This window comes from Musa acuminata, chromosome BXJ2-7 (assembly GCF_036884655.1).
Source record: "Musa acuminata AAA Group cultivar baxijiao chromosome BXJ2-7, Cavendish_Baxijiao_AAA, whole genome shotgun sequence".
Taxonomy (NCBI): Eukaryota; Viridiplantae; Streptophyta; class Magnoliopsida; order Zingiberales; family Musaceae; genus Musa; species Musa acuminata.
The window spans coordinates 23,483,614-23,502,801 of record NC_088344.1 but is presented as its reverse complement, the minus strand read 5'-3'; the positions used below and the strand labels follow the sequence as shown (position 1 = coordinate 23,502,801).

At 36.8% G+C, this 19,188-nt stretch overlaps 1 protein-coding gene across 1 annotated transcript; it reads right to left on the bottom strand.

The window, feature by feature from the left end:
• Positions 1-1,100: 1,100 nt before the first annotated feature.
• On the bottom strand, positions 1,101-18,824 carry LOC135617444 (brefeldin A-inhibited guanine nucleotide-exchange protein 1-like). Its single transcript, XM_065117646.1, has 11 exons — positions 17,519-18,824; positions 13,567-13,884; positions 13,073-13,403; positions 12,529-12,951; positions 12,160-12,452; positions 11,808-12,081; positions 9,686-10,191; positions 9,253-9,574; positions 8,742-9,090; positions 7,978-8,645; positions 1,101-1,814 (listed from the first exon to the last, which is right to left on the bottom strand). The coding sequence occupies exons 1-11, from the start codon at positions 18,544-18,546 to the stop codon at positions 1,203-1,205; spliced, it is 5,124 nt and encodes a 1,707-aa protein (XP_064973718.1). The 5' UTR covers positions 18,547-18,824; the 3' UTR covers positions 1,101-1,202.
• Between the last annotated feature and the right edge of the window lie 364 nt (positions 18,825-19,188).

Genomic DNA, 19,188 nt, shown 5'->3' with positions numbered 1-19,188 from the left:
AAACTAGGGCAAGGCCAACTTCCAACGGAGAGACAGATGGTGATATGGCGAATACATTGCAGGATGGCGTTGGTAAAATGGAGGTATTCCTGGAACATTTCTCTCTAGAGATAATCTGCTTGATCACCCAGGATTTTATTTTGCTTTATCGGAATCTGTTGCTGAAGCAGGAGGAAACAGGTGGCGTCCAGAGTGACCTCAAATAGTCCCTCGAATTTTGAAGGTGAAGTCGAGGGGCCCCGAGGAGTTGTCCACGGAAAAAATACTCTCTGGGAGATCTGAACCATGGTTGGATGGGCCCCTAACTATCCTGCCTTGGCAAGGAGTATCAAAAGTATGATTGATTGCCTACTTGCGTTATTTATTATCTTCTTATATCATAATTTTGTTTCTGCCGATTTTATCGTGTGTTGAGATGTGTTTCGTGATGGGGGATATTCGTAACTCGAAAGAAATCAGCCGCTCTTCTTCGTCGCGGTAGCAAATTTTTGCCTCTGGAGTTACTTTCCACGTGAAAGGTGGTTACGCTGCTTTTGCAGTGCCAGACGATTGTTGGAAATTTAATTGAGATACTCACTTTCAGGATAGAAATAAATGGAAAATTGAATCAACATGTCGTTCCTGCCGTCCCTTGTGGGATGATGCCATTCCTATAGTTCGAGTGAAGATCTTAAGTCAATTATAATCTTGTATCATGTCATTGATTCCAACCATCAGTGAATGTTTGGAATCGTAATGTGATATTATTTTTGCTAATTCAAATTGAAGAGTAATGTTAAATCGAACTATTTTTTATGTTGTATATGAGATAGGAATCAAAACTATTAACCTCACATGAGGTTTGTGAATAAATAATTATTTAATAATAAGCAAAGAATATAAATCTTTCTGTTGGGAAAGGACGAGGATCTTAAAACCATTTAATATTCACATTTATATAAAATCCTAACACAGAAAAGGAAGCCCAAAAGAAATGTGGTTTAGAATTCTCTGAACATATAACAATATTTTAACATTAGTTTTTTTTTCTGAAGAAACTGAGAATTTATCTTTCACGAGGTACAACTTGCAGGGCAATAGAACTTTTGAGACACTACATATCAATCCAGAACACGGTGGCCATTTATAATATTCAACAAGAATTATGTCACACCGTATGGAGGATGGAACAATAGAATGATATTTTAAATCAAGTCTATACATCATAAATTCATTATTGCAGGGCCTACTAATGACTGAAAGATGTCAAATAGCACATGCTGCACTTCGCTGGAGCTATGTTCACAACGAATAAGGTTAACTAACAACGGAAAAATGCAAGGCAAGTTCCTTTTAAATGAATCCCTCTCCAAGCTACTTAAGACTTGCAAGGACAACACAGCCAACGATGCCCTAGCTGCCAATTCCTCTCTCTTCGCTGAACCTAAAGGAAGTATCCAGTGCAATGCTGGGCTTGTATTTGAAATCTGATCTGTTAGTTCGTGTCCTGCACAATTTAAGTATATCTGCAATATTTTCTGACAAACTGACACAACTTCTGATTCTATTCTCAACTCATGTGACACAAATTCATCTTCAGTAAGTAAAGTTTGCAAGAATTTCAGGAGATTCTGATAGGATTCATTCTCGAAATGAACAATTGGTGGATCAGAAATCTCCAATAAGGAGCATGCCTTCTGCATCTTCAGCTGTACAGCACTTTCATTACTCACTTCACTTGAATGTGATGCAATGGACGTAAGTATTTCCAATAGTATGGTAACATGAGCTGCAGAAAAGTATTTCCGATGCACCTCATACAGCTTCTTGACAACCTATTAGCAGGAAAACGAAAGGCCACTGTCTTTAGACTGCTGAATGACAGCTTGATGCAAACTTGTACGTAAAGATATAACAGCACGAGTGTTCATCGACTTAGAAGGGGGAAGAAACAAAAACAAAGTTTTGTCAATTCGCATTACTTACGAATATAAACACATTCTTGTTCACAGAATCAACTTTGTCATTGCATGTACTTATCTGAATCATGGATTGCTAGATGTTTTGGGATTACTGATTTCTTAAAGCTTCCACCAAGACCAAAGATGGATCACTTAAATGGAGGGTTGGCATCATTAAATTTGTATCCATGCATCAAAAGAAAGTTTCAAAAGTTATAAAGCTGAATCTTGATAGAGTGGCCTGTTTTACATCAACAGATGTCAAAAAATCTCAATTCAGGTAGTAATCTAAATGCTTCCCCAACCCAATCCAAGTTTTCATTACAAGACAAAGAAGAGTATCATTACCGGAGCAAGTGATCCGAATATAAACCATTAAGTTAGCTTCACCCATGTAATTTATATTAATTCATTGAGCATTGGGTTTCATGGCTGCTTGACAAACTGCATTGTTCAATAAGGTTAGAACATTAACCAAAAGATCTTGACCAGCCAAATAACTACACCATCATCCCAACCCATACAATATTGAAACTTTAATGAAACTGGGGATCAAGCGATTGAAAGTCATTGTCTCCCTATCTGTATCTTGTTCTCACCATGCCTAACCTATCTGACCTTGATTCTAGTCTAACAATCGAATGTTATTATCCTACTCAATGTTTAATAGACTATCCATCCTGTTTGGTACAGGTTGGTATTTATTGGTCTGACAACTGGTCGAGATGCAACTTGGATGATTTTGCATGTTTTGTTTCAGTCTGAGTTGTACCCTCTGATAAACTCACAGTATCAGGCTTACCAAGTGGTAAGCAGATCAGAATCAGATGGTAAGCTTGTCCAGTTCAGTCTGGTATGAGATATACCATCTAGTAAGCTTGGTACAAACCAGTATCAGGATTTTTTTTAAAACAATGTGTGACAATTTTATCTCTTTCTCACCATCACCTCACAGCTATCCCTCTTTCTATCTTTCTCCCCTCTTGACTCCTTCCCAGCATGTCATCACTGCCTCCTACCTACCACATTGCAAACACTGGCTTCTCATCTTATCAGTACGTATAGCTACCTTCTACTCTCTTTTCTCTCAGTAATTTCTCCCCTGCTCCCCAGTCAGGCATGGAGACATATCATCACACAATACGCCCAACCTTGCTAGCATTATGAAACCTCAACTCTTTTTATTTTCCAGATTAATGGAACTTGAAGGATAGAATCCAGGCTCTCAAAATTCAAGCTCATCTTTGTGAGGGATTAAACCATTACTTGGTCTGACTTAAAGAAAGTGAAAATGTTTGGTAACAAGTGACTCTGAGAAAGTATAAGGGAAGTGAGCAAAGGAGATATACCAAGAGAAACATGTCCGTCTAATCTAAAAAAAGCTCATAATAATTTTACTAATCATCTCAACAAATATGCAAACAAGACTCATTATTCACTCTTATTCATGATGTTTGTTAATACGGCTTATGGTAACTTCAAAAGGAAGAAATATCTATCTAAATAAATTATAATCTAACAGCAAACAAATTACCAAAAAACTATATTCTCAGCCTAATTATAATAGACTAAATACCTTGAGGTCAAGAAATTAAAAAAAATAAAAATAAAAAACCCACATAAAAGTCTACCTAATAAGACTATTACCTGTTCGTCCGAGATACAATGAGTCTGAACATATATTTTATAACTCAAAATTAGATACAATGCAATTTTTATAACTCAAAATTAGGATGAAAAATCACCCCCAAAAAAAACATAATAAAAGTGAACCTGATCTTATCTTAATAACTTGTCCTTAAATTCAACAACACTCGATCCAGCCTTGCAAGACCCAAACATGAGTTGCCTAAGACCAGTAATTCTGCATCGATTCGCCTACTCTAGATGGATCTTGTCCTCAATAACTGTAGGATCTTTAATAATACAATGACAGGTCGTCATTGTTGCATGATCTCACAGAAATTGATGCCTGCATCCCCAATTTACAATTTGATAGGCATTTGTGACTTGATTAAAAACCATTCTTCATAGGTGCTTTATCCATCATCAAAGTTTGCAATGTTGCTTTGACTTGTGACAAAGATGCCTCTAACAGTATCACTGCATCTTAATAGCCTCAATCTTGATGACATGCAGTTGTCTCCAACTTAGGCTCATCTTGCTTTTGCTTCACTATTACAATCTCGTCATTCTTAGCCATCAACTTTTCATGTTGGAATTTGTACTACTCTCAGATGTTAGCATCATCTATATGACCATAACTGAGTGCAAAGGAGACAGGTAACTCGGTCAATGTTTGCATCATCTCGTGTATAGCTCTCATTTCCAGCAACATATGATTCTTCAGTAAGGAAAGAAAGGACAAGCAAAGGAATCTTCATGAAAATCACAGGTCTAGTAGGAAAAATCAGTTAAGGATGGGATCCACCATGATGGTAGAACATATTGGCTATCTAAAGCTTTGGAACTATTTTAATAGTGAGTACTTGAAGAGAAATAGAGGAAGAGACATCCATGGTCATCTAATTAAATCTTAATCTAAAGCCAAACTGATTTCAGAAAGATCAGAATTTTGTCCCTACTATAAAAGGTTTATCACCTTCACAACTATGGCCTTGGAAGTAAAATAACATCACAAAAAATTTCTACAAAATAGACTAACATTAGCAAGTCTATGCTCCAGAATGAATCTGAGATTTAGGACAGAGATTTAGGACAAAATTCCACCCAAAAAGACTAGAAAATAGAAAAACTTGATCTTGACTCAATATCTTTCAACCATAAACTCAATCGAGAACTAATATGGCCCAACAAGACACAAATAGGAATCAACTTGTCTTGCATAAAATGGTGCCCAGGAAATAGTGCAGCATCAGTAGGATGACTCGGTCCTTAAGGCTTCCAGAATGAAACTCATGACAACATGTGCCAATGAGTTATGGTACAAGCAAGGAAACTAATGTTAAGTAGGGGTGTTCTGATACCTAAAAACAATGAAACTAACCATTTAACCCAGCTGGATCGGTTCAGTTCAAGTTTGGGTTCTAGAATATTTTTAGTATTAGTTCAGCTAATTTGCCTATTTTTACAATCATTTCATTGAATCTAAAGAAGAAAAATTCTTCCACATTTGCTGGTCTTTATCAATAGCATGCTGCAATTTGTTTATCTCAAACAAAGTTAGACAAGTGATTAGGGTATCAGTGAGTCAAAATGAATCAATAATTATACTTGATAAGAGGGTTATGAAAAATGTTCTATTAGCCCAAATGATTGTGAGAGACTATTACAGAAGCAAAATAACCTCCGGATGTACAATTAAAGTTGATCTTCACAAATCTTATGATTCAATTAAATGGGATTTTATCAAAAAGATGTCAAACTTGCTTGGCTTTCCTAAACACTAGCTCATTATGAAATGTTTAACAAATACACTCTATATTCTCGACTTGGAATTTGGTTGGACATTTTGACAGGAGAATAGGTTTGATGCAAGGTGACCCAGTGTCACCTTATCTGTTTCTATTGGCTATGAAGTGTTTGACTCGAAGAAGGAGGAAAGTTAAAAAGGAAACAATTTTTTTAATGTCCTAAGTGTAGGAAATTGAACTCGAGTCATCTTTGCTTTGCAGATGACTTGTGTTTTGCCATGAGAATTTGACTGTTTTAGGAAAATGTTAAAAAGACAACATTACTTTCCAGCTGTATCTAGTTTAAGTGTTAAGCCAGAAAAGGTTTATATTAGAGGAACAAAACCTTCTGTGAAGCAAGATATCCTATAGTTTCTGGATTTCAGGATAGCAAGTCCTGCCAATTAAATCTCCTGAAATTACTCTAACTTCAACAATTATGGATTATAATGATTTTAGAATACTAGTTAAAAAATCAGTGCCAAGGCCAGAAGCTACACATCTAAAATACTTTCTTATGCAGGAAGAGTCCAACTTATAAATTGCATGCTCTTTTCTGCAGTTAAATTGGAGCATTATTTTTTAAATTCTAAATAGAAATTAAAGAAATAGAAGTAGTCATGAGGAAGTTTATCCGAGGAGGAACTGAACTTGACACAGGTAATGGTTAGTAGCCCGGAAACAAGTATGAAGCATCTCAGAAGGGTAACTTGGATGATAAAGCTTTAACAAGAATCTGCCCATAGCTAAATCTCAAACTCCACTCTCCATGGATTTACTAATTAAATGTAAAGAAGTAATCTGAAAGTCAGACTGCTACAATCTACAAACAGTATTTGCGCTTGGCCAGACATTGAGAATAAGGACCTTCTAGTGCACCATAGCTAAATCTCAAACTCTACATAGATTTACTGATGAAATTAGAAGTAACAAGTAATTTGGAAGTTGGACTGTTACAATCTACAAATGGTACTTGTGCTTGGCCAGAGGTATTGAAACTAAGGACCACCACATGTCAACTCAACAGCTAGGAGATTCTATTGCACTACTAAATCTAAAAACCTCATCTTACCATAAATAATTAGTTGAATCTGTATCTCGACCTTAGTCTACAATTTTTTATTCCATTGATGTTTGAACATTTTACCTCTTGTTCCAAGACAAATGCAATTTCCCATTATAAATGATCAGAAATCTTAATAGTGCAATACTGAAATGAAACTTGTGAAAAAAAAGATGGGTAATCACTGAGCAGTTGACTAATGCAATCAATCAAAGTTTCTTCAACTTTTATTTTATTAAACCAATCAATTTTCTGTAGAAATATTGGTTAACTAAAAATTTTAAACAGAATAAACAATCACGGGTGAAGTAGACAAAATCCAACTGTCTAGATTTCAGTAAACCAATCACAGGGACTAGCTAAAGTGATGTATAGCAAATATTTTTTCCAACGGTACAATATGCTTAATCATATGTGAAGATCCCTTCTTAATTTAATACTTCTAACAAGATATGAAAAGTTAACTGTCCAACAAGGATTTTAATTTCGAATGATACTGCCTACACCGGGCGGTACCATCGATTGAGGCTGTTTCCGCCCATTACCGCCCGAAATCGGTCGGTAACGGTCGATTTCAATCGTCACTGCCTACTACCGGGCAGTATTAGCCGAGGGAGAAGGAAGAAGAGGGAGAAGAAAAGGGAAAACCTAGAGATTCGGCACTACTCTCCCTCGACGATCCCAATCCGTCACCGCCCTCCCTCCTCGGACGCCGTAGATGAGATGTCGCTTCCTCGTCTGAGACGACGAGGCCTCGACGTCGTCAGCAACTTCTTCTCATCCGCGCGGGGAGATATCGTCGAGGCTTCGCGGGGAGAAGAAAACACGGTTTCATCTCCCTTTTTTAATTTTTTAACTATTATTATTATTATTATTATTATTATTATTATTATTATTATTATTATTATTATTATATATATATATATATATATATATATATATATATATATATATATATATATATATATACCGAGCGGTATGTCAGAGTGTACCGCTCGATACACTCATACCGTACCGAGTTGAAATTGCAGTATGTCATATTAGAGTGCATGGTACACTCAATACTCCGGTACAGTACGAAATTGCGAACTTTGCTTTTCAAAAGGTTTAAGTTCAAATTACAAGTCAGCACAAAGGAAAATACAAGAGAGCTTGTGAAATTATATTTATATTTATATATTTATAAATATGTAGCAAATGATTAAGACTTTCAAGGAAAACCGATGTGGTAGGCCTCGAAGCAGTTATATACAGATTTTAGGTTATAATTACTGAATAGCCCAGCCAAATAGTAGGAAAACATAAGCCCAATATGCAATACTTTAGTCAATATCAAATGAACAATGCTAACAACATAGATGTAACTAATTTGGGACCCAAAAAGTCATGCTTAAACTATATGCCAAAAGAATGTTAGAGCATTGAATGGTTAAAGACTTCATGTGCTTTAACTTCGAAAAAAATTAACCAGTATACCCTGTCAGTACTCAATACATCAAGAAAAACCTCCAATGTAAAGGAACACCTGAGAACAATATTGCTATTATGAGAGAAAGGTTACCTGTACAATTTGGAGCTGAACACTTATGTGGTTCTTCATTCTGACGATTGCATATGATGCTGTTTCCATATTAGCCTCCTCTTCATCGTCGTTAATAAATTCATGATCAGAATATTGTTCACCATCAGAATAAGGCTGATTTCTATCAGGAACCTCAACATTTTGCATGATCTTGATGATGTTTGAAAAAACAGGTAGCATTGAAGCAGCTGATTCTTTCAAGGGAACTAAAATATCCTTCCATTCTGCTTCTGATAGCTTGCTTCCTAGACTGGCAGCCAAATGGAGTAAAGCAGCCATCCCTGTGTTAGCATACTGCTTATAGGGACTGCTTAAAAAACTTGTGATAATAGCTACAACATTTGCAAGCTGTGAACGCACTACATCGAAAAACTTGACAAATAAGTCAACCAAGCATTTTGCTGCTAATGTATCGGTTTCAGATTTCCATGAATCATCTTCCATATATTGAGAGTTATGCACTGGTGAAACCTGGCCAACAAGCATATGCCGTGGATTGTTAAAAATGGGGGAAATTGCAGATTTAAAGATATTGATCCAGAGATGGGATGAAAATAGGTGACCATGGTCCTTGAGAATGTCAAAGAATACTTCTAAAGCACCTTTTCTGATAGTTGGTCTAGGATCAGATGTCAACTTAGATAAACCTGAAAATACATATGTATAACTTCTTAGAATAAATTCCAAAATTCCAGCAATAGAGAACTAGCAAGCATGAAAATAATAAATCCCAAAAACTATACCATCAAGTAAAGGTAGCCAAAAGAAAGCATGATCATCTTTTTCAGTCAAATTATTTCCATCTAAAGCATCTCCATTTCCTAAATGACCATCAGAGTTCTTGTCGTAGCAAACCAATCCACCTTCTGCAAGTTTAACAGCACAGAAACGAAGAAACGCAATAGCATTGAGGCTTGCATCACTATTGAATCTGCTGTTTGTAAAAGCTATCAGGCACTTAACACAGTCCGTGAACGTTGTGGTTTCTGTCTCAGTTATATAAGGAAAATAATCCCTAACTATTTTCTCCATTGTCCCAAAAGCCAACAAAACAATACTTTTGCGTTCATCAGCAGCAGCAATTGTAAAAACCTATTAACATGCAACCAAGTTTAATCTTCAGTATAGATAGAAAGTTACAAAATTCTAATTCAATATTTCACCACAAAGGCCATTCTCATTTAAGGTAATCCCTGAAAGCAAGACAGGTATAAGCACATAGAATATAAGAAGTATAAGAAAAACGAAACATACCGTAAAAACACTTTTCCATCCAGATTTCACATGATTAACACGACCCAAAACCATCTGTGAAACACATCGAACAATTAGTTCACGAATTTCGGAAGATACACTCTTCTGCATAACAACCACAAAAGGTCTCAAAAATTCATTCTGAAAATTATAATTAGCAAGCTCCTCTCGCTCCAAAAACTTCATAGCCAACTGCCGTAATGAATCCATGACAAAGATTGCAACTGAAAGATTTTCTGACAATCCTACTGAAACAAAAAATTCAGCAAGGACATTCCAGATGCGAGACCAAACCAATCGAATGCGATTCATATTATAATGCCTGCATGGATAAAATATGTATCAATGAGATCGAAGTGGGTAGCTTGTACACTTGTTTGAAGAAAACAATATGCATCTGCAGACATAAATAAATCACTAAAAACACACTTACGCAATTTCAACTATTTTTGTGAGGCTGAAAACTCGAGGATCTGTTGGAGATTGTAATTCTGTCATAGAAACCTTACAAAGGGCCCTCACAAAAGCTACAATTGCATCACCATTCAATCTTTGGCTATGAGCAAATATGTGGTTTAGCTCAAAGCTACCAATCTGATCCAACAGATTTAAGTTGGAAATAAAGCTACTAATCTGATCAGGGGTAACCAAAGCAGAAGCTTTAATTCCCACAGATGCACTATCATAAGAACCACCTCGAACAACAGCCATTACCGCTGGATTTTGTAAAGCATTTCCTTTCCTCTTCATGGATGTAACGGCAAGTGTTTTCTGTGATCTTTCTTCTGATTCAGTGAGGGGTGCTGTAAAGAATGAAGCATCAGGAGGTGCACCCTCTCCAAGCAGGTGTAAATGCTCAAACCGTGAAAGACATGTAAATATATGCTCCCATGATTCTTGCAGATAATTACCATCTTCAATGGCAATGGATACAATAGCCTGTTAACAGATAAATTAGTCTGGTATATAATGGTCACAAAGAAATTGTTAATGATTCTCAAAAGAGATATTAACTGATATGACGCAGAATATTAATTCCAAAAAAAAAGTGGAAGTTAAAGCCTAACAGATATTGCTATTCAAAAATAAAAACTGTATGCTTTTGTCTATTGATTCATAGCATGTACTTCGAACATAATACATTTTGTATCCTTGTGCATATATGTCATAAAAAGGAAGACAAAGTAAATACAACCAAACCAAGAATACCAATAGAATAAAGAAGCAGACAAAACGAAATTTTGACTTAGTACAATTGGAATGCCAGCATTCTTAGGCAACCCAATGCTTGAGGCGCCCGCCTATTCGGGATCTAGAGAGGGTCACAAATCCTTAACCCTTAAAGTAGAGAAGTTGTTTTAGTGACTCGAACCTACGTCACCAAGGACCAACCTTACCATTGTACAAGGGTTCATCCTCAAATACCAGCATTCTCATACTGTATATTCTTGAAGTCATGCTAATCAGTAACACATATTTATAGACTATCAAATGTTTATTTAATACAAATGTCAAACTAAGGTATAGAAAATATAATATTTAAGATGTAACATTGTTTGAGTCATGCTAATCAGTGGTTCAGTAGGACTATTAAGTGTTTATTTAATACAAATGTCAAATTAAGGGATACAAATTAAAATATTTATGATACTAATTAAAATTACCAATAATAAAACAAATCCAAACATTTCAAGCTAAAATACATATGAAAATTTGACCATGTACTTGGGAATGTGCAAGTTTTACTTGGTCCCATATCTGCCTTATATTAGATCATAACAGATAAGAGCTAAATATTGTCATTCAGACAAATTAACATACATATGGACTTGACCCATTCAATCTATAAGAACAGAAACAAGTTCTGAAGAACACTAAAAGTATTATTCTCCTAGATTAAATTTCAACAGAACAGAAGCAATGTAAACTATTTATTAAAAAAATGTAATCTATCAGCTAAGCTATTGTGCTCTTGACTGTGTGGTAGCATGACAGTTTTTAATGTTCAAAATTAAATGGCAGACATTAACCAACAGACAGCACACCCTCTGAGTGATGTTGTCAGTACTCAGTAGAACAAGTGATCAACTCACATACATATGTATATATAGTTACAAACATACATCAAGTCACGTTCTACAAGTAATTTCATATGGTTGCATTATTCACAATTGTTCATGTAATGAGATCATTCAAAAGGTGATCAGATCCTTAATAGACTCAAAATCTTTTTACTAAAAGGACTACAACCATAAAGAGAGTCTAAGCAACTGTTTAATAAGTTTGCACTGTATTTTATGAGACTGTATCACAAGGTTAGATGGGCCATAAACAATGTTCTATTTGTTACAATATCAAAAATTAGTAATTAATAGATATATAATGTTATACAGATTTTCAATTGAAATAGTTAAGAAAATCTAGGGAAAGTCCTACATATGCTAGGATACGTTACCCACCACCCAATTATCAGGAAAAACGTAAGACAATTTTCCTCAATAAAACTAATACATTTTGTAACTGGAGGAAAATATCCATTAACTCAAGTGGTTCACCTTAACAGCATCAACATTCTTCTGCTTCATGTCTGCAGCACAATGAAGGTATGTGAATTTTGCTACTGATGTGACAAAAGCATCTCTCTGTGTCTGCATATGCATCACTGAGGTGACATGCACTGCATATCGGAAGCCCTGCAAACACTGTGCTGTGGCAGACTTGTCATCACTTTGGTCAAGCGTCACACTGAAAGCAGCCATCATGGGGGCCCAGCAAACCTCAATCATAAATCTCAGGATTGCTGTATCCGTTACAGCATAGAACATAGACCTAAGTCACCAATAAAAATAAATCCAAAATGGACATGGAAAAGATATAACATCATGCACTTTTTAGTACTAGACTTACTCTGATTTTCCACTCTTTGCTTTAAACTGTTCTTGGATGTGCCTAATGAGCAAATCATTTGCACCTAATGCTTTTTCTTCTGCTTGCTTCCAATTTACCAAGTTGAAAATACTATCCAATCCCAAAAGCTTATTGATGCTGCTCGTTTGCTTACTCTGTGGAGCTGATGAATCAACACTAATTTTTATTTCACTTTTCACAATTTGATCATATAAAGAACTCAAATAATCTTCAGGTAAATCCTTCCCATCATCTATTCCTCGATTATTCCGTATAAACTCAGCTTTTGACATCTACAAAGAAAATAAGGTTTGACATTTTAGTACAGAGGCAGTTAAAGATTACCAAAGAAAATCATCAATAACAAACCTTATCTTTCACCATGTTATTGTGTGCATCAGTGTTTAGCATTATCACAGAATAAGCAAGAACATATGCAGTATCTGCACTGGTAAAAGAACTCGGGTTGCATTTACAGTAACGTTCTGCAAACTTTTCCATTATGCGGTCAATTTTTTGTGCTTCTCCAGGCAATCTGAAGCCTCTTAGGAAGAACCTTATGGCTTCACCAAAGTTCATACCCTCAAAATCAATTGAATCAACATATGCATGCATAACTTTCAAAGGAAACTCCTCCCTTTCACCCAAGTAGTCCCCAATCATAGCTGCATTCAGCCCAGAAGTGATTTTCAAAAAGGAAGCCACTTCTTCTGGCGAAGCACCTATTTTCTTGGTTTTGATTAGAAAATCAATACCCTTTGAAGGTTTCCTGTTAAACAGTGAAACACCTTTCTGCAAAGATAAGATGTGGATATAAATAGAAACCATAGTTTTCCGATCAAAGAAACAAAGGGGAAAAAAGGAATGCATTAAATGTATCCTAGCATGAAAATGAGTATAGAAACATTATCACCTGAAACTCCAACTTATAGGCCCGCCGTTGTTCTAGTGTGGCAGCATCAGATAGCTCAGAATTTGCATCAGAATGCAAATCATACTCGACAATGGTTCCTTCTTCACCATTCAACGCAGTGAGGTTCTCTGCAGAATGCTCCTTTTCAAGACTTTGAGGAGCAAAAACACCAATTTTCAGCTGCTGATCCATCCATGCTCCCATTGATTTAATGATACCAGCCAGGCACTTCACTGACTCAACACGCAATGTGCTATCCTGAGCTGGGGACAATGATGTCACTGATCCAGGAGGAACACCTAAACCTGTCTTTAGAAGGCCATTGACAACCCTGTTGAAATTAAAGAAAACTCTTAGAAAAAACATGGCACTGCCATACAATCACTCAGAAGTTATATTCTAATGTTGTGTTCAGCTAAAGTAACAGTCTCAGGATCAACTTGTAAAAGAAGGTAATAAAAATTAACTACTCATGAATGAGATGTATGATTTACCTTTCAAATATGTTTGGTGCATTCACATCGCAATCATAATTCACGAAAATGTCAACCATAATTTGCGGGTCTTGACAGATCGTTTCCAATAAGTTGAGAACTGTCATTTTCTGCAAAAAACTAGGTTGAAGCACGTTTTCGAGTATACGCAAGACAAGCATGGGAAAGAAAATTCCAACTTCCTCTTTCAACATTGATCTAAACCTTGACAATAAGCCCATGAAAATAGAACAAAGTAGCTGAAAAATACTCATCACTGATAATGCACTATTCTTCAACAGTGATAAGCAAAGATATTGCTTGATAGCTCCAAGAAACCTGCATAAAACAGGTAGTAGAATCTTTAAACAGTGATCTTGTGAAGGGAAACAATCCTCAATTGGAGAAAAAGAACTATCGTTGTGCAAAGAGATGCTTACTTATAACACATTTTCTTCATATTTATCTAGGAATACACAGAAGTATGTTGAAATATGTCTCATTTATCCATTGTTCTTTATAAGGAAAATAGTTACACATCACTCAGCAAGGGCAAAAGACATGAAAAACTACAGCTGCATGTGAGAACATTCTGTCACCTTTACCACATGTAACTATAAGAAATTCAAGCAGCTTCTCAATAATGATTTATTAAGACAGGTATGATCATTTATATCATTCATAATTTACAAGTAATGTTGATCATAGTCATGCTTAATGGAGAACAAAATCCATCTTCAGCATATACATAAGTGGATTTATCAATCTCAATCGTAAATGAGTCACAGGTCTAAATCCATGGAAACAATAGGTCTGGGACATAGCTACAAATTCTACCAATAGAGATTATCCACAAAGGTCTTATCATGTTAATATACATTACCAATTACCAGTATCAACCAATTAAGTATTACCAAAATCTGATAAATGTATAAATAAATATATTGAGAACCATGGCAAAGCCAATGAGCTTAAGTTTGTACAAGTTAACTCATCAAAAAACAGTTAGATCCTTTTCAAATGCTCAATATTGTTGTTTTTCTTTTACTATTTGATGATCGGTTCCTTACACTTTTGGTTATGACAAAAACCTTTCTGACTATCCAGTTCCTACTGCTTGGCACATGAGAAAACATTTCCATCAATTTCTTGCTACTTAAATCCAACCACAGGGTTTTACCACTTGGGCAACAGATAATTTATATTCTCCGGATCACTTGATGTACAATTAAAAAACCTATATTTTTTTAGTTCTGATGTTTGATATAGATTAGCAATTTAGCACAATATATGATAAATTCTTTCCATGACTGGTAGAAAGGAAGATAGATTAGGTAGTTGATATAGCATAAAACAACATACAATAACCAATCATTCATGTTAAAACAACATACAATAGCCATCATTCATGTTAAATAAAGGGTATAAGTCTAGAGACAAGACTATTTTAGCTCCAAACAACACGATTATTCAATATTGTAGTACTGGCACTGAATGATCGTTGAAAGTAAGTGCATAATGATTTTGAACTGAGTCGCTCTTGGACTGCAAAGCCGCTGCAGGTATGAATTCATCAAGAGGAGACAATTTGCACATCCTGCTATTGAGGGTTACATCACTAGTTGGTCCATAGATCAGGAGGTTTGGATGCACAATATAATATAGAAAGAATGATTTTTAGATGAATAATTACCGCTAATTTTCACTTCTTTGGTGGAGGCCTCTCCATGAAATACTGGATATATCCCATAGAATGATTTGAAAAGGTTCAAGAAACATTTTAGAGTATAGGAAGGAAGTGAAGAGGATGTAAGTTAAGATTTGCAACTTGCATCACAGCCATCCAATACTTTTTGGTACAGGCAAAAAAGACATAGGATCAGAAATTTAAGAAATGGAATAATGCATTCTAAGGAGAAACTTAGATATTTTGACTATTTGGGTGATCAGAGAAAAAGAAAAGACATATCATCAGAAATTTAAGGAAATAGAACAATGCATCATGAAAATTTCAAAGGAGAAACTTAAATTTTTGGCTATTTGGGTGATCAAACGATGTATTTTCAGAGGTTACCTATAAGACCAGAACAAGTCGTTTTTTTTTTTTGTTTCACTGTAGCCTTGAGTAAATATTAACAAGGCATCTTAAATATTAACAATTACTGCATAATTGTGATAATGAGTCACAAGTAACACGATTAGAATTGTTCAACATCATTAGCACTCATACTATTAAATGGAATGCGAAATGATACAAAAGATTTTTTAAAAAGGCAATTGTAGCTTTCTTAATACAATTTTGCAATTACAAGATTGTCAACTTTTTAAAAAAGCCTAAAGAGAAGAAATGAATAAACATAGACGAGTCCAAGATGTCCATGCACACACCCTTCAGCTAAAGTATTTCATGATAATGACCATTCCAATTGTTATTGTCCATTTTTCGCTAAATAATTAATGACCTTGAACCTTGGAGGCCAATGGTGCATGATAGGGGGATGAAGGATGCATCAAAGATGGCGTTGAGGATTAGGCATAATGGATGACATGAAAGGCATGGGCAATGGAGTTGGGAGAGAGACTGAAGGAGTTTACTATATATAAGGAATCAGCTTCCAACATTGCCATAGCAAATGTGCCGATAAACTTTACTATTTCCATTTAGATTAAAATCAAAAGAGAGTTAACCATGATGGAAAATCACATTAAAGATCATTCCACATTTTCTTTTGCCTTTATCAAATCAAATGTTATGTTTAAAATTACTTTAGCCCCGTCTGAGAGGGAAAAGCATCATCCAGATTATCACAGCTATAAAGAGAATACATCCATGAAACTCATGACGCTCTCTTTGATCCTACGTGGTAAGTCGAAAGCACATTCTGGCAGTCTTTTAATTCTCTGTTTTACAGTATATGTCTGGATATGACGTTTGAGATCAAAACTCGATAGAAATAAGTTAAACTTCTTTCAGTTCTTCATACTGTGACACCCTAGCTTGGCAGTGAGAGGAGGATTGAGTTGATAAGATATGTGTCTACAAACAGGTCAGTTCTTCCATCACTCGGGTCATGATATTTGGTATTAAAATGAATCTAGTACTACAGACAATGAGTCTACTAGAGATAATTGGTACTAAAATGAATCTAATATTGAGTTAGTTTATAAGATATACATGCCTACAACCGGTAACTTAGGCTTAAGCAGTTCAGGTTGCATGCTTTCAAGTCTATCAAATTAATAGGTCAGTTTCTCCATTACATGGGTCATGATAATTGATATTAAAATGAATCTAGCACTAGAGATAATGAGGGGCCCAAGTAGGAGAGAGTTCTCCGTGAGAAAAGTTCGAAGCATATCACAATCATCATTGAGTTGTACGCCACATGCCACCAACTAGGCATCAATTTAGGTTATGATGAGGCTATCAAGGTGCAAGTGTAAGAGATTGTCACCGCAATTTAGTCACACACTAGAAGCAGGAGAGGTATTGAGTTAGTTAATAAGGTTAGATGAGCCTACTACCATAAAGTTAGGAATATGTATTTTATGTCAAATGGGTTCAAACCTATCAAGTTAACTGGTCAGTTCTATTATACTCTTTTTGGCTTTTAATCCATCAATTTATTTTATGGTGTCCAGACAGACTCTCTTTGTGCCTTTCACTCAATCAATTTCTTCATGTGTCTAGACAGGGATTACAAGTGAATATTATTTCTATTTCTACTTGATTTGTTGTATTTCAATGATTTTTCAAACATAATTTCTGGAAGGTAATAAGACTGCTTGTCAACATTTTTCAATATGCAGGCTGTAACAGCAGATGGTGTTCGTTTTATTTTGCCATAAAGTTGAAACAAAAATCAATACAACACAGCTTTTATTGTAATCATGGATGTACTAGCATGAAATTATGCATTGAAAGAAAAAATTACAGAAAACTGAAGGCAAAACAGGGCCCAAAAACACTTGCCTCTCATTTGTCCGCCAGAGAGGCCCCGCATTCTCAATTGCTAGCTTCAGAAGTTCCAGCGACAAAACCTTCCCCCTTAACAAGAGAGGATCCTCGGGATTCTCTTGCGTGGAGAACTTCATTGAGAGTTTACACAAGTTCTTGAAGAGAAACAGCCCATCTTCTCTGATCTTGCTCAATCCACCACTAACTCCACCATTCACTGCCCCCTCCCCTTCAGAAGATACTGTTGGCACCAAACCCTCTCCCTTGTGCGATTTTGATGGCAAAGGCTCAGCTTCATTTCCCTCCATTACCTCATTGATAAAATTCTGTGCAGCCTGAACCAGAGTGGAATCGTTCAAGTTTCTATCTGATAGATCCATCATATCGGCAATGGAGACCGTCCGAACCCTGACAACATCCATGGCATCCGCCTCCACCCTGGCACAGATGATAACGAGCATCTGAGCCAGGACCAATTTGGCACACAATTGATTGGCCCCGCTCTGGCTGCCGAGGTACACGTTATAGCAGCTTCGGACTATCTGGGCCAAACACTCGTCGCGGACCAGCACGGCGGGCGACCTGACAGCGGCAATGAGGACCCTGAGCATGGCGAGCTCGATGGCCTCGTCGCCGATCCCCCCACAGCTGCAGACAGAAGCCAGGAGACGTGAGGCGGCAGAACGGGGAGCATCATCGGCGTCGGTTTGAAGGTTGATCTCGCCACGGAGGAGACCGTGGGAGAAGAGCTTCTGGGAGCACTCAAGAGCAGGCTCGGCAACCTTTGGGGAGGCGGAATCGATGGCGATGACGAGGGGCTGGAGGAGGGAGTCGGCAGCTGCGAATGGGAGGCCGAGGAGCGGAGAGGGGTCGGCGATGTCAGGGGAATCGGAGAGGCCATCGAGGTGGTCGAGAGCGGCCTTGCAGGCGGAGACGAGATTGGAGTGCTTCCGCCACGCAGCGTTCTTGATGATCTTGTCGAGAGCGGGCCCAAGGACACGGCCGGCACGAGAGCTACCCCCGAGGGATTGGAAGAACGCCATAAGGTTGCAGCGGCGGGGGAAACCAAGATCAGATCGGAGGAGATGGGAACAGAGACATTGGTAGGAGAAGGATCGGATCAGATCAGACAGAGAGACAGAATGGTAAGAGGGTTAGGGCTCGTATCTGAGATGAAGGTGTTGATGGCGGGAGGGTCAGAAGGAAGGCCATGATGACCAAGTCAGGAGCGGTGGATGGAAAATAAAAGAAAATAAAATTGGGCAGGGAAGGGATTGACCGAGGAATTCCGATCAATTTCGTAACATCACGCGCGTTGTCCTCCGTCCACGTTAACGAATACGGAGAGGGGAGGGCTCGCTTAGGAAATCCGGCGAACAATCGATGGATCACTATAGTTAACGTGCACGAAGGTCACAATGGAATTGAAGTTTCTTTCGGGTTTTCTCCCATCTAAGACGTTTTCCTTGTCATCATAACCAGCGGAAACGATACGACTGCGGTAAGCCGCTGAATTTTTCGTAATTATACGACTGGTTTACGTGATAGAATTTAGGGAAATAAAGTCCAATCTAAATAGGGATTTCTTTTTTTTTTTTTTTGTGTAAATGTTGATGCTAATGTGATAGAATTTGTAATTGTCGCAAAACACTCTATATAAATCTTCTTATTTATATATAATTTTA

Bases quoted from the DNA above. Each gene is read 5' to 3' on its own strand.
- LOC135617444 (XM_065117646.1), bottom strand. From the start codon at position 18,546: ATGGCGTTCTTCCAATCCCTCGGGGGTAGCTCTCGTGCCGGCCGTGTC. The intron at 12,952-13,072 runs GTGATAATGTTT...TTATCTTTGCAG, and splicing joins CCTATAAGTTGGAGTTTCAG to AAAGGTGTTTCACTGTTTAA. The intron at 10,192-11,807 runs GTGAACCACTTG...ATCTGTTAACAG, and splicing joins AGAATGTTGATGCTGTTAAG to GCTATTGTATCCATTGCCAT.